We start from the raw sequence: 20443 nt of genomic DNA on the forward strand, positions 1-20443 counted from the left end.
GCACTTTCTCCTACTGTATTTCTATAGGCATGCAGACATTTTGAGCAGCACCTGTTTGTCATGAATTTCCACTTCTGTCATTAATGATAACATTTTCGTAGGTCCAAGATGCTCATGAGTTTAGACTCATGCCTTTGAGTTCAGACTTATCTGAATCCATATTTGTAATAATGAGACTGATAAATGGTTCAAACATTTAGTTAAAACCATTTTGTTTTTAGTCTGTTTGTTCTCTAAACAATGGGTTTTCATTTCCAAGACAAAGGGTGTAATTGGCCCTGGGTGCACCATTGAATGAACACGGAGACATTCTAAGTAGCCATACAACTTCCCTTGCAGAGAGGGGTTGCTGTGGAAACACCAGCTTCAAAGTGTTCCCCTCCAAGCCACTTGTATAGGCAGACTGGTTCACAGAGATCTGTGCGAGTACTAACCATAATTCCATTGAAAAGAAGCTGTCTTATAAAAGTAGGTTGCACCCAGTTATTGAATGTGGCACCCCATGCTTCCAAAATGCCCCAATGAATGTAGGTCAAACCGGGTTGACAGCATTCGACATCGCCATAATTAACCCATTCTTCTCCCGAAACTGACCAGAACTGGCTGCACAAAGGCTAATCGGAAATGAGAGGACAATAGCCTTGTCATATCATGAACAGCAGAATTCTAACTGTACACTCAATATTGACCTAGGATGGGCTTGTTTTAGCTAAAACGGCATGCTCATGTTATGGCCCATCAGTTTTAATGCACTTTGAAGCTTTGTTTTTCCCTCTGCTTGTTATAAAAATTATATTTAAAAATGTATTCATTTTTTTTGCCCCTTTTTCTCCCGAATTTCGTGATATCCAATTGGTAGTTAGTCTTGTCTCATCACTGCAACTCCTGTAGGGACTCAGGAGAGGTGACGGTTGAGACATGCGTCCTCTGAAACACACCCTGCCAAGCCGCACTGCTTTTTGACACACTGCTCGCTTAACCCGGAAGCCAGCTGCACCAATGTGTCTGAGGAAACACCGTCCAACTGGTGACCGTGTCAGCGTGCATGCGCCCGGCCCGCCACAGGAACTATCGGCCTACTGCTCCATAAACTCGGACAATAAAAGCTCTCATTTAATTTCTCCTCGTCTTGCACCACGGTGTTCCAACTTTTAATCTTGAAATTAGCCCCTCTAGAATAGGCTCTAATGATCATGGCCATTATTCCATTGAAAAGGAGCTGTTTTATAAAAGTAGTCAAGTGTGCGATGGGACAAGGACATCCCGGCTGTCTAAACCCTCCCCTGACCCGTACGATGCTGGGCCAATTGTGAGCCACCTCGTGGGTCTCCCGGTCACGGCTGGCAGCGACACAGCCCGGATCGAACCCGGATCTGTAGTGACGCCTCTAGCATTTAGACCGCTGCACCTCTCGTGAGGTCCCATTCCCTCTGCTTGTTTGTGTGGGCCACTTGTACTGGTGACTATTATGGGGCCTATTATGGTCCTCCCCATGCAGGGTATGATGAATCCTCTTCTTGTTTTCTATTTCAGCCAGATAGTGAAGTGTCCACCACAGCCGAAGACTACTCCTCCGAGGTGAGTTAACTTCGTCGTAGTTTACACCAGAGAACACTTTTAAATGGAGTTAATACACAGTACTTGAAGGGATAGTTCACCCAAATTGCAAAATGTCTTGTTATCTCACCTTAACCACTAGGGGAAATCGTTTTTTAAGGTTCAGATTTGACAGAGGGTAAGCTGATCTTAGATCTGTTAATAAGGTCCTTTGCTAGGATTAGTGTTACGGTTTGGGGCTTAGGTCCTTGGACAGGCCTGCCTTTTCCCAGGTTGCCTTTTGGAACAGACAATGTGACTTGGCTAGCTTGTTGCCAGACACTCAGCTCCACAAGTCCCCGTCTGGCATTTATCTGAACTTGACAAGTCAAAGTAGTCCCGTCGCACCTCACCCCCTCCCCTCTTCTACAGAGCCGCCATTAAAAGCTTTGCTGTGACACTGAGTTTAACGGTTTGGAGAAGGCGACAGTCATTACTTTAAAGCCTGACATGGACAACAGAACCGAAATTCTAAATTGAATTATATCCTTCACTCTGTGCTCTGTACACCAGTGAACAGTGGGAAGCTGAACCATGAAATCTCCCTGCTTTACCAAACAGTATTGTGAATTAACAGGTGAATGGCTGCCTTGAGATGACCGAGAACCCAATGGAGACTTACAAGGAGTTTATCTGGGTACAGTACAACAATTAAATAGGCAACCAGCTACTGTCTTTTTTTTTTTTACTGTAACACTTTTGCTCTGTCTCCACACTGCATTCTGACCTCCTAACCCTGAGATTGTCCTCCGACTAACTCACTAACCAAGTTGCTTTTTATTCTCTACTCCTGGAATCCTCAGTGTGCGCTTGTGAAGTGGTTTTGATTCAAGGCCAGGGACTACAGTGCAGCATTGACCGTGGGCTGCTGCCGTCATATTTAACTTTTACACCCCATTTTAACAGCAGAGATGGGGAGTATGGAATGGGGGCTGCTTGACATTTCAGATGTGTAAATTACTCTGGAAGTCAGACCAGAAAGAGGAAAACAGAGGGAGGAAGAGAAGTAGAAAGAGGGATTGGAGGATGGAATGGTGAAGTGGCTAGAGAAGAGGGTGTTGGACAGGGATGCAAGAGCTGTTCATTTGCCAAGGCACACGGGCCATTTGCAGGCAGGAAGAGGGAGGGATGGAGGGAGAGAGAAAAGGGAGAAGGAGGGGACAGAGTCTGAGTGACAACAAATGCAGTGATTGACCGTTTCTGCTTGAGAGTAAAGAAGTAAAATCATTCTGAGGAGGAAAAGAAGAGAGAGCGAGGTAGAAAAATGCAGAGAGTGTGATGGATTAAGCTAAGAGTAGTGAAGTACAGAGGTAAAGCGAAAGAGGGCACCATTATCAGCACCGTGCTCTTTAATGGCTGCCAGGTCTTTGGCAGTTTTGGATGTTGGCTAGTTCATTTCTACCATTCCCCTCAGTTCTGTGACGGCCTTGGATGCTAACTAATTGCTTCAGTGGTGGTTTTGTAGGTTAGCTAAATGCTAAGCTAGCTACCATTTCCCTCCATTCTGTGTCAGTTTTGGATGTTAGGTAATTGCTAATCTAGCCACTTCTCCCCCCCCCCACGACAGGAGGAAGTGGGCTCTGTTCAGCAGGAGGCGAGGGGTGGAAGTGTACAGGTCATGGAGGAAGAGCTGGCTGCCAAGACTCTGGCGGTAGAGGAGCTGAGCCGAGAGCTGGAGGAATTTAGAGTGGCTTTCGGCTCAGAGGGGGTACAACAGGTAATATGCGCTCTGTGTATGTAACCTGCTTCACCTGTCATCTGCAACTGTTCATGAAACATTAACATTTGTTGTAGTGTGTGTTTATGAGTCTTAATTCATCAACCAGATTGCATAAGGGGTTGGCCTTGCTGAGCCCACACTAAGGGGCTGACCTTCATTTGAGGGTGCAGCTCTCATATTGATAATAATTTTGCTACCCAGAAGGAGTCACTGTTAAAAATTAATGTTATGATTAATATTTCCTTTTTTTCATTTCTGTGGTTCTCTATTTCAATCATTTGTATAGTTTTGTAGTTTAGGCCTACTTATTTTCGTTCTTATCTGTCAAGGAACCTATTTCTAAGCATTTTATATACTGATATTCAGATTACTACATAAATATATGAGATTTCTGTGAAGATCAAGTGAATTGTCAAACACACGGAACAAGTACATATAAACTATTCTTGGTATTTCCCTTTTCAGTGGAATGCATCCCTTTTCTTGTTTGGTTTAAAAACATTGATTGGTGGTTGTATTACCATCCATACTCCTTTAAATGGGGCGCTAGGGTAGCCTAGTGGTTAGAGCGTTGCAAGTTCAAATCCCCGAGCTGACAAGGTACAAATCTGTCGTTCTGCCCCTGAACAGGCAGTTAACCCACTTCCTAGGCCGTCATTGAAAATAAGAATTTGTTCTTAACTGACTTGCCTAGTTAAAGGTCAAATAAAATAAATCGCCTCTACCCTTAAATATCACAACTAGCTACTTCTGTTTTTGAGACCACATTTTGTCTTTATCAAGTCAAGCCAGTGTACTGTTTTCTTTGTCATACTAAAGTGTGTCTTGTGAATCACTGATGTTTATTATGCAAGGTATACACACTGCACTTCTTTTTCTCCTCCAGCTGCATGACTTCAAGGCTGCCTTAAAGCAGCGAGACGGCATCATCACCCAACTCACAGCCAATCTGCAGCAGTCTCGCAAAGAGAAGGATGAGGTCATGAGGGAGTTCTTGGAGATGACTGAGCAGAGCCAGAAACTGCACATTCAGTTCCAGCAGGTAAGACGTCCTTGTCTAATCTATACACTACACTACATTACACTATACCACATTATCCCACCCTAGTTCAAAGGCAAATTGATCATTAGAAAACCCTTTTGCAATTATGTTAGCACAGCTGAAAACTGTTGTCCTGATTAACGAAGCAATAAAATTGGCCTTTAGACTAGTTGAGTATCTGGACATCAGCATTTGTGGGTTCGATTACAGGCTCAAAATGTCCAGAAACAAAGAACATTCTTCTGAAACTCTCAGTCTATTCTTGTTCTGAGAATGAAGGCTATTCCATGCGAGAAATTGCAAAGAAACTGAAGATCTCATAAAATGCTGTGTAATACTCCCTTCCCAGAACAGCACAAACTGGCCCTAACCAGAAGAGAAATAGGAGTGGGAGGCCCTGGTGCACAACTGAGCAAGAGGACAAGTACATTAGAGTCTAGTTTGAGAAACTGATGGCTCAAGTCGTCAGCTTCATTAAATGGTACCCGCAAAACACCAGTCTCAAAGTCAACAGTGAAGATGCGACTCTAGGATGCTGGCCTTCTAGGCAGAGTTCCTCTGTCTAGTGTCAGTGTTATTTTGCCAATCTTAACATTTTATTTTTCCCACCTGTAGCACACGCTCCAGCAGGTATATCTCTCTAGTCACCCCCAAAACCAATTCTTTCTTTGGCCGCCTCTCCTTCCAGTTCTCTGCTGCCAATGACTGGAACGAACTACAAAAATCTCTGAAACTGGAAACACTTATCTCCCTCACTAGCTTTAAGCACCAACTGTCAGAGCAGCTCACAGATTACTGCACCTGTACATAGCCCACCTATAATTTAGCCCCAACAACTACCTCTTTCCCAACTGTATTTAATTTTAATTTATTTATTTATTTTGCTCCTTTGCACCCCATTATTTTTATTTCTACTTTGCACATTCTTCCATTGCAAAACTACCATTCCAGTGTTTTACTTGCTATATTGTATTTACTTTGCCCTCATGGCCTTTTTTGCCTTTACCTCCCTTCTCACCTCATTTGCTCACATTGTATATAGACTTGTTTATACTGCATTATTGACTGTATGTTTGTTTTTACTCCATGTGTAACTCTGTGTCGTTTTATCTGTCGAACTGCTTTTCTTTATCTTGGCCAGGTCGCAATTGTAAATGAGAACTTGTTCTCAACTTGCCTACCTGGTTAAATAAAGGTAAAATAAATAAATAAATAAATTTTATTGACCAGTCTGATATATGGCTTTTGTTTGCAACTCTGCCTAGATGGCCAGCATCTCGGAGTCGCCTCTTCACTGTTGATGTTGACTAGTGTTTTGCAGGTACTATTTAATGAAGCTACCCTTTGAGGACTTGAGGCGTCTGTTTCTCAAACTAGACACTAATGTTTTCTAATGATCAATTAGCCTTTTAAAATTATAAACTTGGATTAGCTAACACATTGGAACACACGAGTGATGGTTGTTGATAATGGGCATCTGTACGTAGGTATTCCATAAAAAAATCTGCTGTTTCCAGCTACGATAGTCATTTACAACATTAACAATGTCTAAACTGTATTTCTGATGAATTTGATGTTATTTTAATGGACAAAAAATGTGCTTTTCTTTTAAAAAACAAGGACATTTCTAAGTGACCCCAAACTTTTGAATGGTAGTGTGTGTGTGTGTGTATATATGTGTATGTAAACTCAGCAAAAAAAGAAACTGTCAACTTAACATGTATAAATATTTGTATGAACATAAGATTCAACAACTGAGACATAAACTGAACAAGTTCCACAGACATGTGACTAACAGAAATGGAATAATGTGTCCCTGAACAAAGGGGGGGGGGGGGGGGGGTAGCAAAAGTAACAGTCAGTATCTGGTGTGGCCACCAGCTGCATTAAGTACTGCAGTGCATCTCCTCCTCATGGACTGTACCAGATTTGCCAGTTCTTGCTATGAGATGTTACCCCCTCTTCCATCAAGGCACCTGCAAGTTCCTGGACATTTCTGGGGGGAATGGCCCTAGCCCTCTCCCTCCGATCCAACAGATCCCCGACATGCTCAATGGGATTGAGTTCCCGGCTCTTCGCTGGCCATGGCAGAACATTGACATTCCTGTCTTGCAGGAAATCATGCACAGAACGAGCAGTATGGCTAGTGGCATTGTCATGCTGGAGGGTCATGTCAGGATGAGATGAGCGTTGAGATTGCCTGCAATGCACAGCATTGACATTGCCTGCAATGACAACAAGCGCAGTTCGATGATGCTGTGACACACCGGCCCAAACCATGACGGACCCTCCACCTTCAAAAAGATCTCACTCCAGAGTACAGGCCTCGGTGTAACGCTCATTCCTTCGATAATATAAGCGAATCCGACCATCAGCCCTGGTGAGATAAAACTGCGACTCATCAGTGAAGATCACTTTTTGCCAGTCCTGTATGGTCCAGCGACGGTGGGTTTGTGCCCATAGGCGGCGTTGTTGCCGGTGAAGTCTGGTGAGGACCTTTCTTTCAACAGGCCTACAAGCCCTCAGTCCAGCCTCTCTCAGCCTATTGTGGACAGTCTGAGCACTGATGGAGGGATTGCGCGTTCCTGGTATAACTCAGGCAGTTTGTTGCCATCCTGTACCTGTCCCACAGGTGTGATGTTCGGATGTACCGATCCTGTGCAGGTGTTGTTACACGTGGTCTGCCACTGCGAGGACGATCAGCTGTCCGTCCTGTCTCCCTGTAGTGCTGTCTTAGGCGTCTCACAGTACGGACATTGCAATTTATTGCCCTGGTCACATCTGCAGTCCTCATGCCTCCTTGCAGCATGCCTAAGACACGTTCACGCATTTTTGTTGTGTTTTTCAGAGTCAGTAGAAAGGCCTCTTTAGTGTCCTAAGTTTTCATAACTGTGACCTTAATTGCCTACCGTCTGCAAACTGTTAGTGTCTTAACCGTTCCACAGGTGCATGTTCATTAATTGTTTATGGTACATTGAACAAGCATGGGATACAGTGTTCAAACCCTTTACAATGAAGATCTGTGAAGTTATTTCGATTTCTACAAATTATCTTTGAAAGACCGGGTCCTGAAAAAGGGACATTTTTTTGTTGTTGCTGAGTTTATGTATGTACATGTGACTTACCACCCAGATTTGGTCTTATGTGACAAAATTTGAAATAGTGCTTTTTACATTGGATAAAAGTAGAGACTCAGAGCCACAAAATGGTATATTGTACACGGCAGTTTTGAGGTGGGTTTGTGCCCATAGGCGACTTTGTTGCCGGTGATGTCTGGTGAGGACCTGCCTTACAACAGGCCTACAAGCCCTCAGTCCAGCCTCTCTCAGCCTATTGTACTCTAAGTACTCAAGTAATTCGGCTTTGAAAGTTGATGATACTTTTGAGAAAATGACCTTTGAATGTTTTGTTATTTTATTTAAATGTTTTTATTTTACCTTTATTTAACTAGGCAAGATCAGTTAAGAACAAATTCTTATTTTCAATGACGGCCTAGGAACAGTGGGTTAACTGCCTGTTCAGGGGCAGAACGACAGATTCTGGTGAAGAGCTCTTTGTCTACTCTCATTCAGCATCGTTCACACTGTCTTAAGCTTTTGCGCCACCCATCTCGTTTAGTTCTCGGTGCCTTCAGAGCACGCACTTGATGCTCTGGCCGATGATTTGTTTACCTCTTGGATAACATGACAGCAGTCTAACGAGCTCTGCTGGCAACAATTTCATTTAGCTTTTTTGCCTAGGTTTACTGACACCGGCCATATTCAACGGGTGTTGTACACTTTAGCTTAAGACATGTATCTAGCTTGCTAGCTAGCTAGGTTAACAAGAACAACAATGAACACAGTGCCAAATCATGTCCTTACTACCCTGCATGAATCTGCTGGGAGCTAACTAACCAGATTCAATGCTAGCTAGCTAACATTGGGCTCTAACTAGCAAAGCAAATGGTTCTGGGATACGAATAGTACACAACTTTAGCTAGGGAGCCAGCCAGCTAACATTAGTACAACATCTCTTTAGCTATCATAAATCTAATTCCACTGAATTCGAAACTCGGTCCTCCAGAAAGTGAAGAGAAACGCTTATGCAGCTCCAATACGCGATAGTTTTTTTTTTTTAAAGCAGCGTTTGACAGGATTACCATCAGACTGACCAGCTCAAATAGACGGAAGCATTCTATATGGCAAACCAATCCTCTCTCCTCGGCTTGTCCAGCCCACTCATTATCCAGCCCATTCATTAGTGGGAAGGTTGCGGTCTGTTTCTGTGGCTTAACCAACAAGGCTCGTAATTTAACAATTTTATTCGTATTTACAGTTTTCATACAGGTTTGTAATTAAGGCACATGAAAGTTCACATTTCCACCAAAAAATGCATTTTGGTAAAAAGAAAAAAAAGAAAATTGCTCACCTGTGAAGTCGGGACTTGAGACATATGCCTAGTTTCCTGAAACGGGTCACATGTACAGTACCAGTCCATCGTTTGGACACACCTACTCATTCCAGGGTTTTTCAATATTTTACTATTTTCTACATTGTAGAATAATAGGGAAGACTTAACTAGGAAATAACACATGGAATCATGTAGTAACCAAAAAAGTGTTAAACAAATCTAAATATATTGTTTCTCCACCCTTTGCCTTGATGATAGCTTTGCATACTATTGACATTCTCTCAACCAGCTTCATGAGTTAGTCACCTGGAATGCATTTAAATTAACAGGTGTGCCTTGTTAAAAGTTAATTTGTGGATTTTCTTGACTTAATGCGTTTGAGCCAATCAGTTGTGTTGTGACAATGCAGGGGTGGTGTACAGAAGATAGCCCTATTTGGTAAAATAACAAGTCCATATTATGGCAAGAACAGCTCAAATAAGCAAAGAGAAACGACAGTCCATCATTACTTTAAGACATGAAGGTCAGACAATGCGGAAAATTTCCGGAACTTTGAAAGATTCTTCAAGTGCTTGCAGGAAGCAAAAACCATCAAACGCTATGATGAAACTGGCTCTCATGATTACCGCCACAGGACAGGGAGACCCAGAGTTATCTCTGCTGCAGAGGATACGTTCATGAGTGTTAACTGTACCTCAGATTGCAGCCCAAATGCTTCACAGAGTTCAAGTAACAGACACATCAACACCAACTGTTCAGAGGAAACTGCGTGAATCAGGCCATCATGGTGAAATTGCTGCAAAGAAACCACTACTAAAGGACAAGGGTGTCTTTGTGGGTGTCTTTGTGAGCTGCAAAGTAGGTGAACGGATGATCTCCGCATGTGTGGTCCCCACCGTGATGCACGGAGGAGTTGTGATGGTGTGGGGTTGCTTTGCTGGTGACGCTGTCAGTGATTTATTTTGAATTCAAGGCACACTTAACCAGCATGGCTGCCACAGCATTCTGCAGCGATACGCCATCCCATCTGGTTTGTGCTTAGTCGCACTATCATTTGTTTTTCATCAGGACAATCACCCAACACACCTCCAGGTTATGTAAGGGCTATTCAACCAAGAAGGAGAGTGATGGAGTGCTGCATCAGATGACCTGGCCTCCACAATCACCCAACCGCAACCCAATTGAAATGGTTTGGGATGAGATGGACCACGGAGTGAAGGAAAAGCAGCCAACAAGTACATATGTGGGAACTCCTTCAAGGCTGTTGGAAAAGCATTCCTAATGAAGGGGCTCCCGAGTGACGCAACGGTCTAAGGCACTGCATCTCAGTGCTAGAGGCGTCACTACAGCCCCCGGTTCGATTCCCGGCTGTATCACAACTGGCCGTGATTGGGAGAACCATCGGGTGTTTACAAAATTTCGGTATCCTTCCCTGGTTTTCCAGAGAACCTTGTTGGAATATTCCTTTAAACAGTGGGGGAAAAGCAGAATTCTGTGAATCCTCCAACTGGGATTTCTGGAAAACCGGGGAATTTGGGGAAAGTTACTGGAATTTTGCAACTCTAGGTTAGACATACCTGTGCTAGTCCTATGCAATCTTATTCTGTCTCAAGCTTTACCCTGCTTTATCAACATTTCATGGATTTTATTACCCTTCTAATAATTATACAACAGATGTGGTGGTGATGTTGTTTTCCCCAATTTTCATGGGAACATGAACACCCTCTGGTTTGATTGACAGCTGCAGGCAGGCGAGACTCTGAGGAACACCAGCCACAGCAGCACAGCACAGGACCTCCTGCAGTCCAAGCAGCAGCTCGTCCAATACCAGCAGCAGCTGGAGGAGATGGATGGCCAGGTCAGAGCGCACCAAATGATGAGCAAGGAGCATCTGCTGCATGTCAGCCAGCTCCAGCACCGGCTCAACGAGGCAGAGATGGTGAGACGGCTGCGTATTTGGTGTTAGTCAATGCCTGTCATTCAGGTGAAAATGTCTGCTTGTATGAAATGTATTGATCTGTTCAATGGATCTCTTTTAAAGGTGGTTGATTACAGGGTGCATTTTGAAATCTGATTACATTTCTTACTATTATTACCTTACAAAAACATAATTTAGTTTAAGGGCTGTTTTGTGGAAGTTTTATTTAAACCGTTTTAGTATGAGATTTGAATTATATTTGACATTTTACCTGTATGTCTAATTCTTACTTTTCCCTCGCAGGTGGGAAGAAGAACAGAAGAATCATTTGCACAAAGGTTAAATGAGAAAGACCTGCTGATTTCGGAACAAACTGCAATAATAACAGAGCATGAGCGTACACTGACCATGCTCAAGGTGGAGCTTACACAGGTGGGAAGGATGACTGAGGAGACTTTTGCACAGAAGATGAACGAGAAAGAACTGCTGATTGCCGAGCAAGAGAGAGTCATGTCAGAACATGACTCCTCCCTCCACCAGCTAAAGGGTGAGTTGACGGCCTCTGAGAAATGCTTAAACGGCCTCAACCAGCAAATATCCTCAAAGGCTCAAGAGCTGGAGAGCTGTAAGAGTGACTTGGATAACTGTAAGAGGGACTTAGAGAGCACTAAGAGTGAATTGAATAGCTGTAGGGTTGAGCTGGAGGGCAGTAAGGGTGAGTTGGATAGCTGTAGGGTTGAGCTGGAGAGCAGTAAGGGTGAGTTGGGTAGCTGTAGGGTTGAATTGGAGAGCAGTAAGGGTGAGTGGGATAGCTGTAGGGATGAGTTGGAGTCATGCAGGTGCGAACTCTCAGCCTCTAGGCAGAAGGAGCGGATGTCCTCCAGTGAAATCCAGCAGCTAATGGGCACTGTGGAAGATCTCCAGAAGCGATGCCATCAGGGGAGCCTGTCAGAGAGCGACACCTTCCAGAGAATAGAGGAGGACTCGGCCCGCAGGCTGGAGCATCTTCGGGCAGAGCTAGATGAGATGTACGGTGAGCAGATCGTCCAGATGAAGCTGGAACTTCGCTTGCAGCACTCTGCGGCCCTGGAGCAGGTCACGGAGCAGCATCGCGAAGATCTAGCACTTCTAAGAGCTCAGCAACCCGCGCCCAGTCCCAGTCCCGAGGTGGTGATCGAGCTTAAGGGCAAGATCGCAGAGCTTCAGCAGAGGCTCCTAGAGGCCCAGGCTCTCCATGAGAAGGCCAGACAGGAGCTGACCCAGGTGGCGCAGGAGAAGCTCAACCTTCAGGGTCAGGTGACTGACCTGCTCCAGGACCTCCGCTCAGCCCATGCCAAAATTGAGCAGGCCTCCCATAACTTTGCTGTCCATGAGCGTTGTCGGGGTGATCTGCAGCGCTTCCAGGAAACCATTGATGACCTGAAGGCCCAGCTAGCTGCCGCTGCAGAGTCAGCAGAAGAGATTGAGGCCAAGCACGAGTCGGAGACAACCAACTACAAGATCAAACTGGAGATGATGGAGCGTGAAAAGGACGCAGTGCTGGACCGCATGGCAGAGTCACAGGAGTCGGAACTGGAGAGGCTGAGGACGCAGCTCCTCTTCAGCCACGAGGAGGAGCTCATTCTCCTTCGGGAGGACCTCCAGAGGGAAAGCCATCTCAACGCTGAGAACCTCCTCAACGAGGCATCCATTCGGCACAGCCGAGCCCTGGAGGAACTGCGGAACGGTTACGAGGTCAAGCGGGACGAGCTGTTACACCAAATTGTTGCACTGAAAGACGACCTAAAGATGGCACTGCACAGCTCAAAAGCCGACGAGCTGGTGGCGCAACTCAAGGAACTTCAGTTGGAGGTTGAGGAACTGCGAAAGCGTGGAGAAGAAAGTGTCAGAATGGAAAGGGATCTCCAAATGCTGTTGAAAAAGAATGAGATGCTAGAAAATGAGTCCAAGGAGAGAGAAAAGAGCTGGGACAACAAATGGAGGGGGCTGGAGTCAGAAAATAGGATTTTGATGGAAACCAACAACACCATGAAAGAGGAAGTGGAGTCCAAGACAAAAAAATGTAAATCTCTCACCACAGAAAATGAACTAAAGCAGCGACAAGTGGTAGAGTTGCAAGAGGAGATTGAAAAGCAAAGGAACACATTCTCTTTTGCCGAAAATAACTTTGAGGTGAACTATCAGGAGCTCAAGGAGGAGTATACGTGCCTTGTTGAGGTAAAGGCGCAGTTGGAAGAGAGGATTCTCAAGGAGACACTTGTGTTTGAGTCTCAACTTGCCAGCCTTCAGTCGCAGATTCAGGAGCTGAGGGAGAGCAAGGAAAATATCCAAATGGAGGACAACGGCGGTGCTTCGATAGAGAAAGACACTACTGAGCTGATGGAGAAGCTGAAGGTATCTCTGACAGAAAAGGAAGAACTCGCAGTGAGGCTGTCTGAAGTTACCGAGCAGCTGACTGTTACAGAAGGCGAATTGGATGAGCTGGAAGGAGAGCTCAGTCAGGTCAAGAGAGAAAACAAAGAGGTCATTGCCCAAAACGAAAACCTTGAGGAAGAGCTCGAAAGAGAGCGGGAGACTCTGAAGGAGAGAAAGGGAGAGATGGAACTGCAGAGAGAGGAGGGAGGGAGAGCTGCTCTGAGCCAAGCACATCTCCAACAGAGAGAGCAGCCTGTTCAGTCTGCAGTCCTAGCTTGCTCCATCAAGGATCATCATCTCCAGATCGAATCTCTCCAAGGGGAGGTAGAGGTGCTCCGCTCCTCCTTACATGCCGCCGAAATAGAGCGAGATCGCCTCCGGCACACCCCGGAGGCTCTGCACCAGAGCCAAACACTCGCTCCGTCTGCAGCCCCATCTCAGGTCTCAACTGTGGGGGAGGGACCTGTTGAGCATAGCTCCGCTGTAGAGCCTTCAGCCTCTGGGTCAGACAGGCGCAAGACACAGCAGCGGCGAGGCAAGAAGAAACGCCAGAGCTCTGCCCAGTCCAAAGAGAAGAGAGAGAAGGAGGAGGTGGTGGAGAGAAACAAAGCTGGAGGTTCTACTGCTGCAGCAGAGCGGGAGTCGCGGGCTCAGATGGAGAGCCAGGTTCCGTCGAGCTCACAGCAGAGGACCGGGGAGGAGGACTCCAGCTTCGGGTACCACGGAGAGCGAGACGACATTGGGAAGCAGGTAGGCATTCACACGCAGCAGCTACTGCTGCAGTCCTCTTAGCTGGAATGGCCCCCACTACCGAAACGTTAAGTGCCTTGCTGAATTGCTGTCTTTTTATGTCTCTCTCGCAATCCCTGCCTTTTCATAAGTTTGATGAAACAATCTTTCTGATTGAACTGTTAATGTTTTATAGAGCATTTTCATTCATCTTATGTTAATGCTCAGTACATAATTCACTATTGTTGAAATAACCAGGTTAACAGTTGATCACGTTCACAACCAGTACTACGTAACGATGTATCATTACTCCCTTGTTAAATATTAGAATTGTTGATCGTTACTTGATACAGGTGAATGGTATCTGTATTCATACGCTGCGTAGACTGAACCGAAGGCTTATTTAAAAACCTGGCTGAGGTGAGGTTTGCCTGTTCTAGCACTGACGTTTTTTTTTTTTCATTCAGCCTGTGACTCTAGTGATTGATAGGCTTGATTACAAAGCACCTGACAGATGCTGGCTCTCATAAGTACACCCTTAGGTAAAAAGAGGCTCAATATTTTGTCTGTGGTTGTCAGGCCACACATACCACTCATTGTAAAACAGGAGAAGCTGAAGGGGGAGCCTCAATTGGTTCAATGCAGTCTGGAAGAGAGCCTGTTGCATAAACACACAGAGTATAGACGCTCCAATCCATGTAACATTTTCAGATTGTTATTACGCTGAAATCACCAAGCTTTACTCAAGCTGTTATGTAAGAATATTACTATTCTCTTCAAAGATTAAAAAGAGCATGAAAAGACATGAAGTGTACGTCGTTATCTTTCATGAATGTCTTTCTCTCGCTGAAGAACTTCTTTGCTTTTATGTAGAGAAATGTATACATTGTAGTTTCTTTCCGTCCTGCAGGGAGTAAGTGCTCGAAGGTGAGAAGCCATTTTATGTCACAGCCACTCATATATGTGTCTCACCTGTATTATACATGTCCAAGGCTTCACCTCAGTAGAGCATTGTCAAAGATGCACAGCATTTGTCCCTCATCTTGCATCAGTGCACCACATTGTGTTCAATTTCTCTTACTGAGAAGGACCCCTTAATAGACTACACACAGTAGCATCTTCATGAGCATCTTCATAAGCAACATTTACATCTATTTATAAATGACTTTATAAAAACAACCTAATGGTGCTATTGCCTCTTGTTCTTGGTATCAGTACTGTGTGCAAGTGTACACCATATTTGAGATGACATAGTATTCATTGATATTAATGAATTGCTAATAAAAGATGTGAAATGCTTCCCGAAGCTGTCTTAATGTTTACAGTGTAGCCTTCTCAGTAAGCGCTTCATTGTGTTATATGCCATACGCGTTGTCGCCAGACCTCATCAACACTGTTAACATGTGTTTTATATTCACATGTTTAAACTCTTGTTACAATGGCTACCTTTTCTCCTCTTTTCAGGGGAAGAGAGTAGATGGGATGGAGTGTCGGGCGGACCATGTAGCGAAGCGAGAGGACGACGACGGGGACAACGAGACCATAGAGCATGTAAATGTCACCTGAGCTCACATCCGCCTGTGCTTTTAGCTCCAGCCTGAGTGGCTGCCTTTGATCCATCAGAGAGTAGTACAGCGGGTTGGGAAGGTCAATCAACAGGTGGCAAAGCTTCATAGAGAAACTATGGGCACCCAGTAGTAAGACTGTTATGAAAGGCAAAGCTTTTCTTTTGTCACCGATTTTTATTTTCAAGAGTCATATGCTTGGTTGTTATTGTGTCAGCAAGTGTTGTACTGCCCAGACTGTGCTAATAATCAGTGTGAAATAACCAAAGTAAGAACTATGAATTTGTTTAGGAAGTTGCAGTATGCAATTATTCAATCTCTGTTTCATAACAGTATTTGCCAAAGAACAGGATCATATTCTACATAGCTACATGCATTAGGCGACCAGGCATGTGCTTGACATCAATTTGATGTCCTACTGTAATATTTATAGTATAGCTCTTAAATTGGTTGGATCAATTCTTGTCTTACAAAGCACTATGAAAACAACAGTGTTGCCAACCAACACAAAAACACTGTGCACAGCAAAATGCACTGTCATCAAAATAAAAGAAAATCATAATTTCATGCGAGTGTAGCTGCAACACATCTGCATTTACACCATCCACAGGCGGGCGGGTGAAAACCCTTGCCAGCTCCCCATTGTATTGCTGGCTGAAGAATGGATAATAGCTGGCCCCTCATTTGTTGTGCTAAAGCCCAGGTGCTCCCCCCTGTCTCGCGTATAAAATCTGAATCAGGGAAACAGGCATTCTCATTCAAACAAGGTGCTGGATGGACTGTCCATTTATATATTGTGGATACACCATTTGGAATGTTTGTTTAAAGGTTGTTACGAATCGCCTTGAAGTTCGAAACAAAAATAATAACAAAATATATTTATTAACTGAAGTAAACTAAATACAATTTGCAATGGTGTGTGTGTGTGAGTGTTTGCGTGCATAAATGTGACAATGAGGGGTGTTAAAAGGTGCCAAAGCAAACAAACAAACAAAATTGCCACAAAAATGCCACAACCAAACTCTTCATCATTGTGTCTGCATGGAGAGAGTCTCCTCAATAATTGAGGAAGAGGTGTATTTATCCCGGGATACACCCGAGCCCAGGTGTGTCCCATTTCCCTGACGACCCTCCCGGCTCCGCCCACCGACATCCTATTCAGGAAAACGAGAGCAAAGAGAGAGAATTCGGCAGACAGAGTGGGATGGTGGTCACAAGGTACACTCAGCAATATGGCATCATACACAGCGTGCCGACTTCCTGCTTACAGATGTCAACAACAACAGGCATGCCTACATTTGGAGGGGCCAGTATTGGTTGACAATTGTGTTACCTCTATAACGTCATATTGCTAAGAATACCTTAAATTCATCGTGTGTTGCAACAAGTACATATAATCCTGTGGAATTTGTGTGTCCTACTCCTGAAACAATCTATATTGTGCCACAGTAGGTAGACTGAGTGAGTATATACATTCTGGTGTATCTAATTTTATGCTCTCTCCACTCTTGTCTATTTGTGAAGGTGGAGTGCAGGCTGCAGCTGGAGGCCCAGCGGATCAGCTTGTCTCAGATACACGCTGCGCAGCTGGAGCTGCTCCGGGAGCAGACAGACTCCCGTGCCTGCATACTTGAGCTAGGCCGCCTCAAAGAACCAAGGGGTGCGGGCGTGTGTGTTTCACTGTGTGCGCACATGCATTTTTCATTGTGTGTGTGTATCTGGGGTTATGGAGCTAGATGGGCCACATTTAAGTTTTTTTTAATATATCATTCATGACTTCAACCATGCTACAAACTGTAGATAGAAAACAGGACACTGACTCCCACACAAGTTATTCAGTCACTTTTGCTTTCATCTTATTTTAGTAATTGAATTATGGTGTACTATTTATGCTCAATATAAGACAATAATACTGTATGCTTTTGTTGTTTTTCTCAGACTTCACAGATGATCCCAAAAGCTCCAAGTACCAGAATGTGGTGCAAATTGTGTCTGAAGAATGCAAGCAGCTCATCCTGGTAGTTAACATTAATTACACACACGCATGTGTTATGTTCTTCTATCCTTGTGGGAACCTAATTTCCACAAAATAATTTTCCCTAACCTGTAAACCTAACTCCTAAACCTAACCCTTACCATAACCACTAATCCCTTACGCTAATTCTAACCGGAACTGTAATTGTAACTCTAAACCTAAACTTAAAATAGCCTTTGTTCTGATGGGGACGTGGGAAATGTCTGCACAGCAGAGAATTTTCCTGGTTTTACTATCCTTATGGGGACCTTTGGTCATTTTATGTCCCCACAAGGATAGGACACACACAGCAAACCTAATAAACCAGGTATTGATTTGTGTTCCTTTGCATTCTCAATTACTTTTCGATTTCTGAGAATGTTATTTGACCGAATTATTTCAGGTTTGGACATTGATTATTACCACACGAGTGCATCAAATATTCACTGAGACATCGATGTTTGAAAGCTATTTTGCCGTTCTCTTCACAGTCCTTTGCTAAACTTTTCGGAGAGGAATTCTTGGAGTATCTCTACCCCACTGATGTTGAGGACTGGACGATTCATTCATGTGAAAAGGAAGAAACCAGGGATCCCAGTGCTGTTTTACAGGATGCAAAAGGTGCTTTATTGGTTGGGATGTCTACCCGAATGATAACAATGCTACATAAACATGCAGCCTATGAGATGAGTCGCTGACTAACGGAAAAGTCCAAATAAATAAGTCGCCAAACGATCTTGACTGTGGCATGATAAAATTGCAAATTATATTAGATTGTATTTTCCCCCAGTTTTCATTTGCATACACACATCAAATAAAGCTACATGAATGATAAATGAAATATCTTTTAGTAATTAAGATACAAATACAGTACCTGAGACTAACTGCATGAGGACATATTTGTAATGGGCATTTCTTCTGTCTCGCTCAATAGAAATGTGTAGAGACCTTCAGCAGGTGAAGGAAAGGATTGAGCAGGAGCATGGTCGTCTACTACAGCTCCAGTCCTTACTGAAGGCAGATGGCAATACGGTGTGTGTAAAACTGTTGATTTTAGTTAACATTTTGTGAGGTTTAGGCTCAATTTATGCATTGGTGGAAAAAACATGACAAGTCATTGATTGGTTGTGTTTAGACGTTACAACACCAACCTCTTGTCAGGGTTTGACATATAATCACAGTGTTATGACTGGGATGAAAGCAACAATGATTTGATTATTGTACAGTAATTGCTAGGACACTAGCACTTAGCTTTTTAACTTCTAACTGTACTATGATATGATGATAGTGCCTTAAAAGTATTCACACCCCTTTTGTTGGGTTGCAAGGTGGGATTAACATGGATTTATTGTCAACGATCAACACAAAACACATCTCAAATTGGAAGAAAAATTTAAACATGTATTTATTGAGATATATATATATATATAACACACATGCAGTTGAATTCGGATGTTTACATACACTTAGGTTGGAGTCATTAACTCGTTTTTCAACCACTCCACAAATGTCTTGTTAACAACCTATATAGTTTTGGCAAGTCGTTTAGGACATCTACTTTGTGCATGACACAAGTTATTTTTCCAACAATTATTTACAGACAGATTAGTTCACTTAAAATTCACTCTATCACAATTCCAGTGGGTCAGAAGTTTACATACACTAAGTTGACTGTGCCTTTAAACAGCTTGGAAAATTCCAGTAAAGATGTCATGGCTTTAGAAGCTTCTGATAGTCTAATTGACATAATTTGCGTCAATTGGAGGTGTACCTGTGGATGTATTTCAAGGCCTAACTTCAAACTCAGTGCCTCTTTGCTTGACATCACGGGAAAATCAAAAGAAATCAGCCAAGACCTTAGGGGGAAAAATTGTAGACCTCCACAAGTTTGGTTCATCCTTTGGAGCAATTTCCAAATGCCTAAAGGTACCACGTTCATCTGTACAAACAATAGCACACAGTATAAACACCATGGGATCACGCAGCCGTCATACCGCTCAGGAAGGAGACGCGTTCTGTTTCCTAGAGATGAACGTACTTTGGTGCAAAAAGTGCAAATCAATCCCAGGACAACAGCGTGCTATTAACCTTGTGAAGATGCTGGAGGAAACGGGTACCAAAGTATCTATATCCACAGTAAAACGAGTACTACATCGACATAACCTGAAAGGCCGCTCAGCAAGGAAGAAGCCACTGCTCCAAAACCTCCATAAAAAAGCCAGACTACGGTTTACAACTGCTCATGGGGACAAAGATTGTACCTTTTGAAGAAATGTCCTCTGGTCTTATGAAACAAAAATATAACTTTTTGGCCATAATGACCATTGTTATGTTTGGAGGAAAAAGAGGGCGGCTTGCAAGCCGAAGAACACCATCCCAACCGTGAAGCACGGGGGTGGCAGCATCATGTTGTGGGGGTGCTTTGCTGCAGGAGGGACTGGTGCACTTGACAAAATAGATGGCATCATGAGGTAGGAAAATTGTGGATATATTGAAGCAACAACTCAAGACATCCGTCAGGAAGTTGAAGCTTGGTCGCAAATGGGTCTTCCAAATGGACAATGACCCCAAGCATACTTCCAAAGTTGTGGCAAAATGGGTTTAGGACAACAAAGTCAGGGTATTGGAGTGGCCATCACAAAGCCCTGACCTCAATCCTATAGAACATTTGTGGGCAGAACTGAAAAAGCATGTGCGAGCAAGAAGGCCTACAAACCTGACCGAAACGTTTGACCCAAGTTAAACAATTTAAAGGCAATGCTACCAAATTCTAATTGAGTTTATGTAAACTTCTGACCCGCTGGGAATGTGATGAAATAAATAAAAGCTGAAATAAATAATTCTCTCTACTATTATTCTGACATTTCAAATTCTTAAAATAAAGTGGTGATCCTAACTGACCTACAACAGGGATTTTTTTTACTAGGATTAATTGTGAAAACTAAGTTTAGTTGTATTGGGCTAAGGTGTATGTGAACTTCTGACTTCAACTGTGTGTGTGTGTATATCTATATGGGGCGGCAGGGTAGCCTAGTGGTTAGAGCGTTGGACT

General features: G+C 43.7%; 1 protein-coding gene across 5 annotated transcripts in view; it reads left to right on the forward strand.

Moving 5' to 3' along the window:
- The window catches only part of LOC109904440 (A-kinase anchor protein 9), a 121694-nt gene that overhangs the window by 20473 nt on the left and 80778 nt on the right, over positions 1–20443 (forward strand). For 4 of the 5 annotated variants that reach the window (XM_031788669.1, XM_031788671.1, XM_031788672.1 and 1 more), the window contains exons 3-13: positions 1534–1578; positions 2174–2233; positions 3164–3313; positions 4203–4358; positions 10492–10689; positions 10972–13833; positions 15277–15363; positions 16902–17037; positions 17316–17395; positions 17883–18012; positions 18326–18423. In XM_031788669.1, coding sequence (XP_031644529.1) covers positions 1534–1578; positions 2174–2233; positions 3164–3313; positions 4203–4358; positions 10492–10689; positions 10972–13833; positions 15277–15363; positions 16902–17037; positions 17316–17395; positions 17883–18012; positions 18326–18423 — 4002 coding nt within the window. The remainder of the gene's footprint in view (positions 1–1533; positions 1579–2173; positions 2234–3163; positions 3314–4202; positions 4359–10491; positions 10690–10971; positions 13834–15276; positions 15364–16901; positions 17038–17315; positions 17396–17882; positions 18013–18325; positions 18424–20443) is intronic. The other variant, XM_031788673.1, reaches the window with a different exon arrangement.

Source organism: Oncorhynchus kisutch, linkage group LG14 (genome assembly GCF_002021735.2).
Source record: "Oncorhynchus kisutch isolate 150728-3 linkage group LG14, Okis_V2, whole genome shotgun sequence".
NCBI classification, from domain to species: domain Eukaryota; kingdom Metazoa; phylum Chordata; class Actinopteri; order Salmoniformes; family Salmonidae; genus Oncorhynchus; species Oncorhynchus kisutch.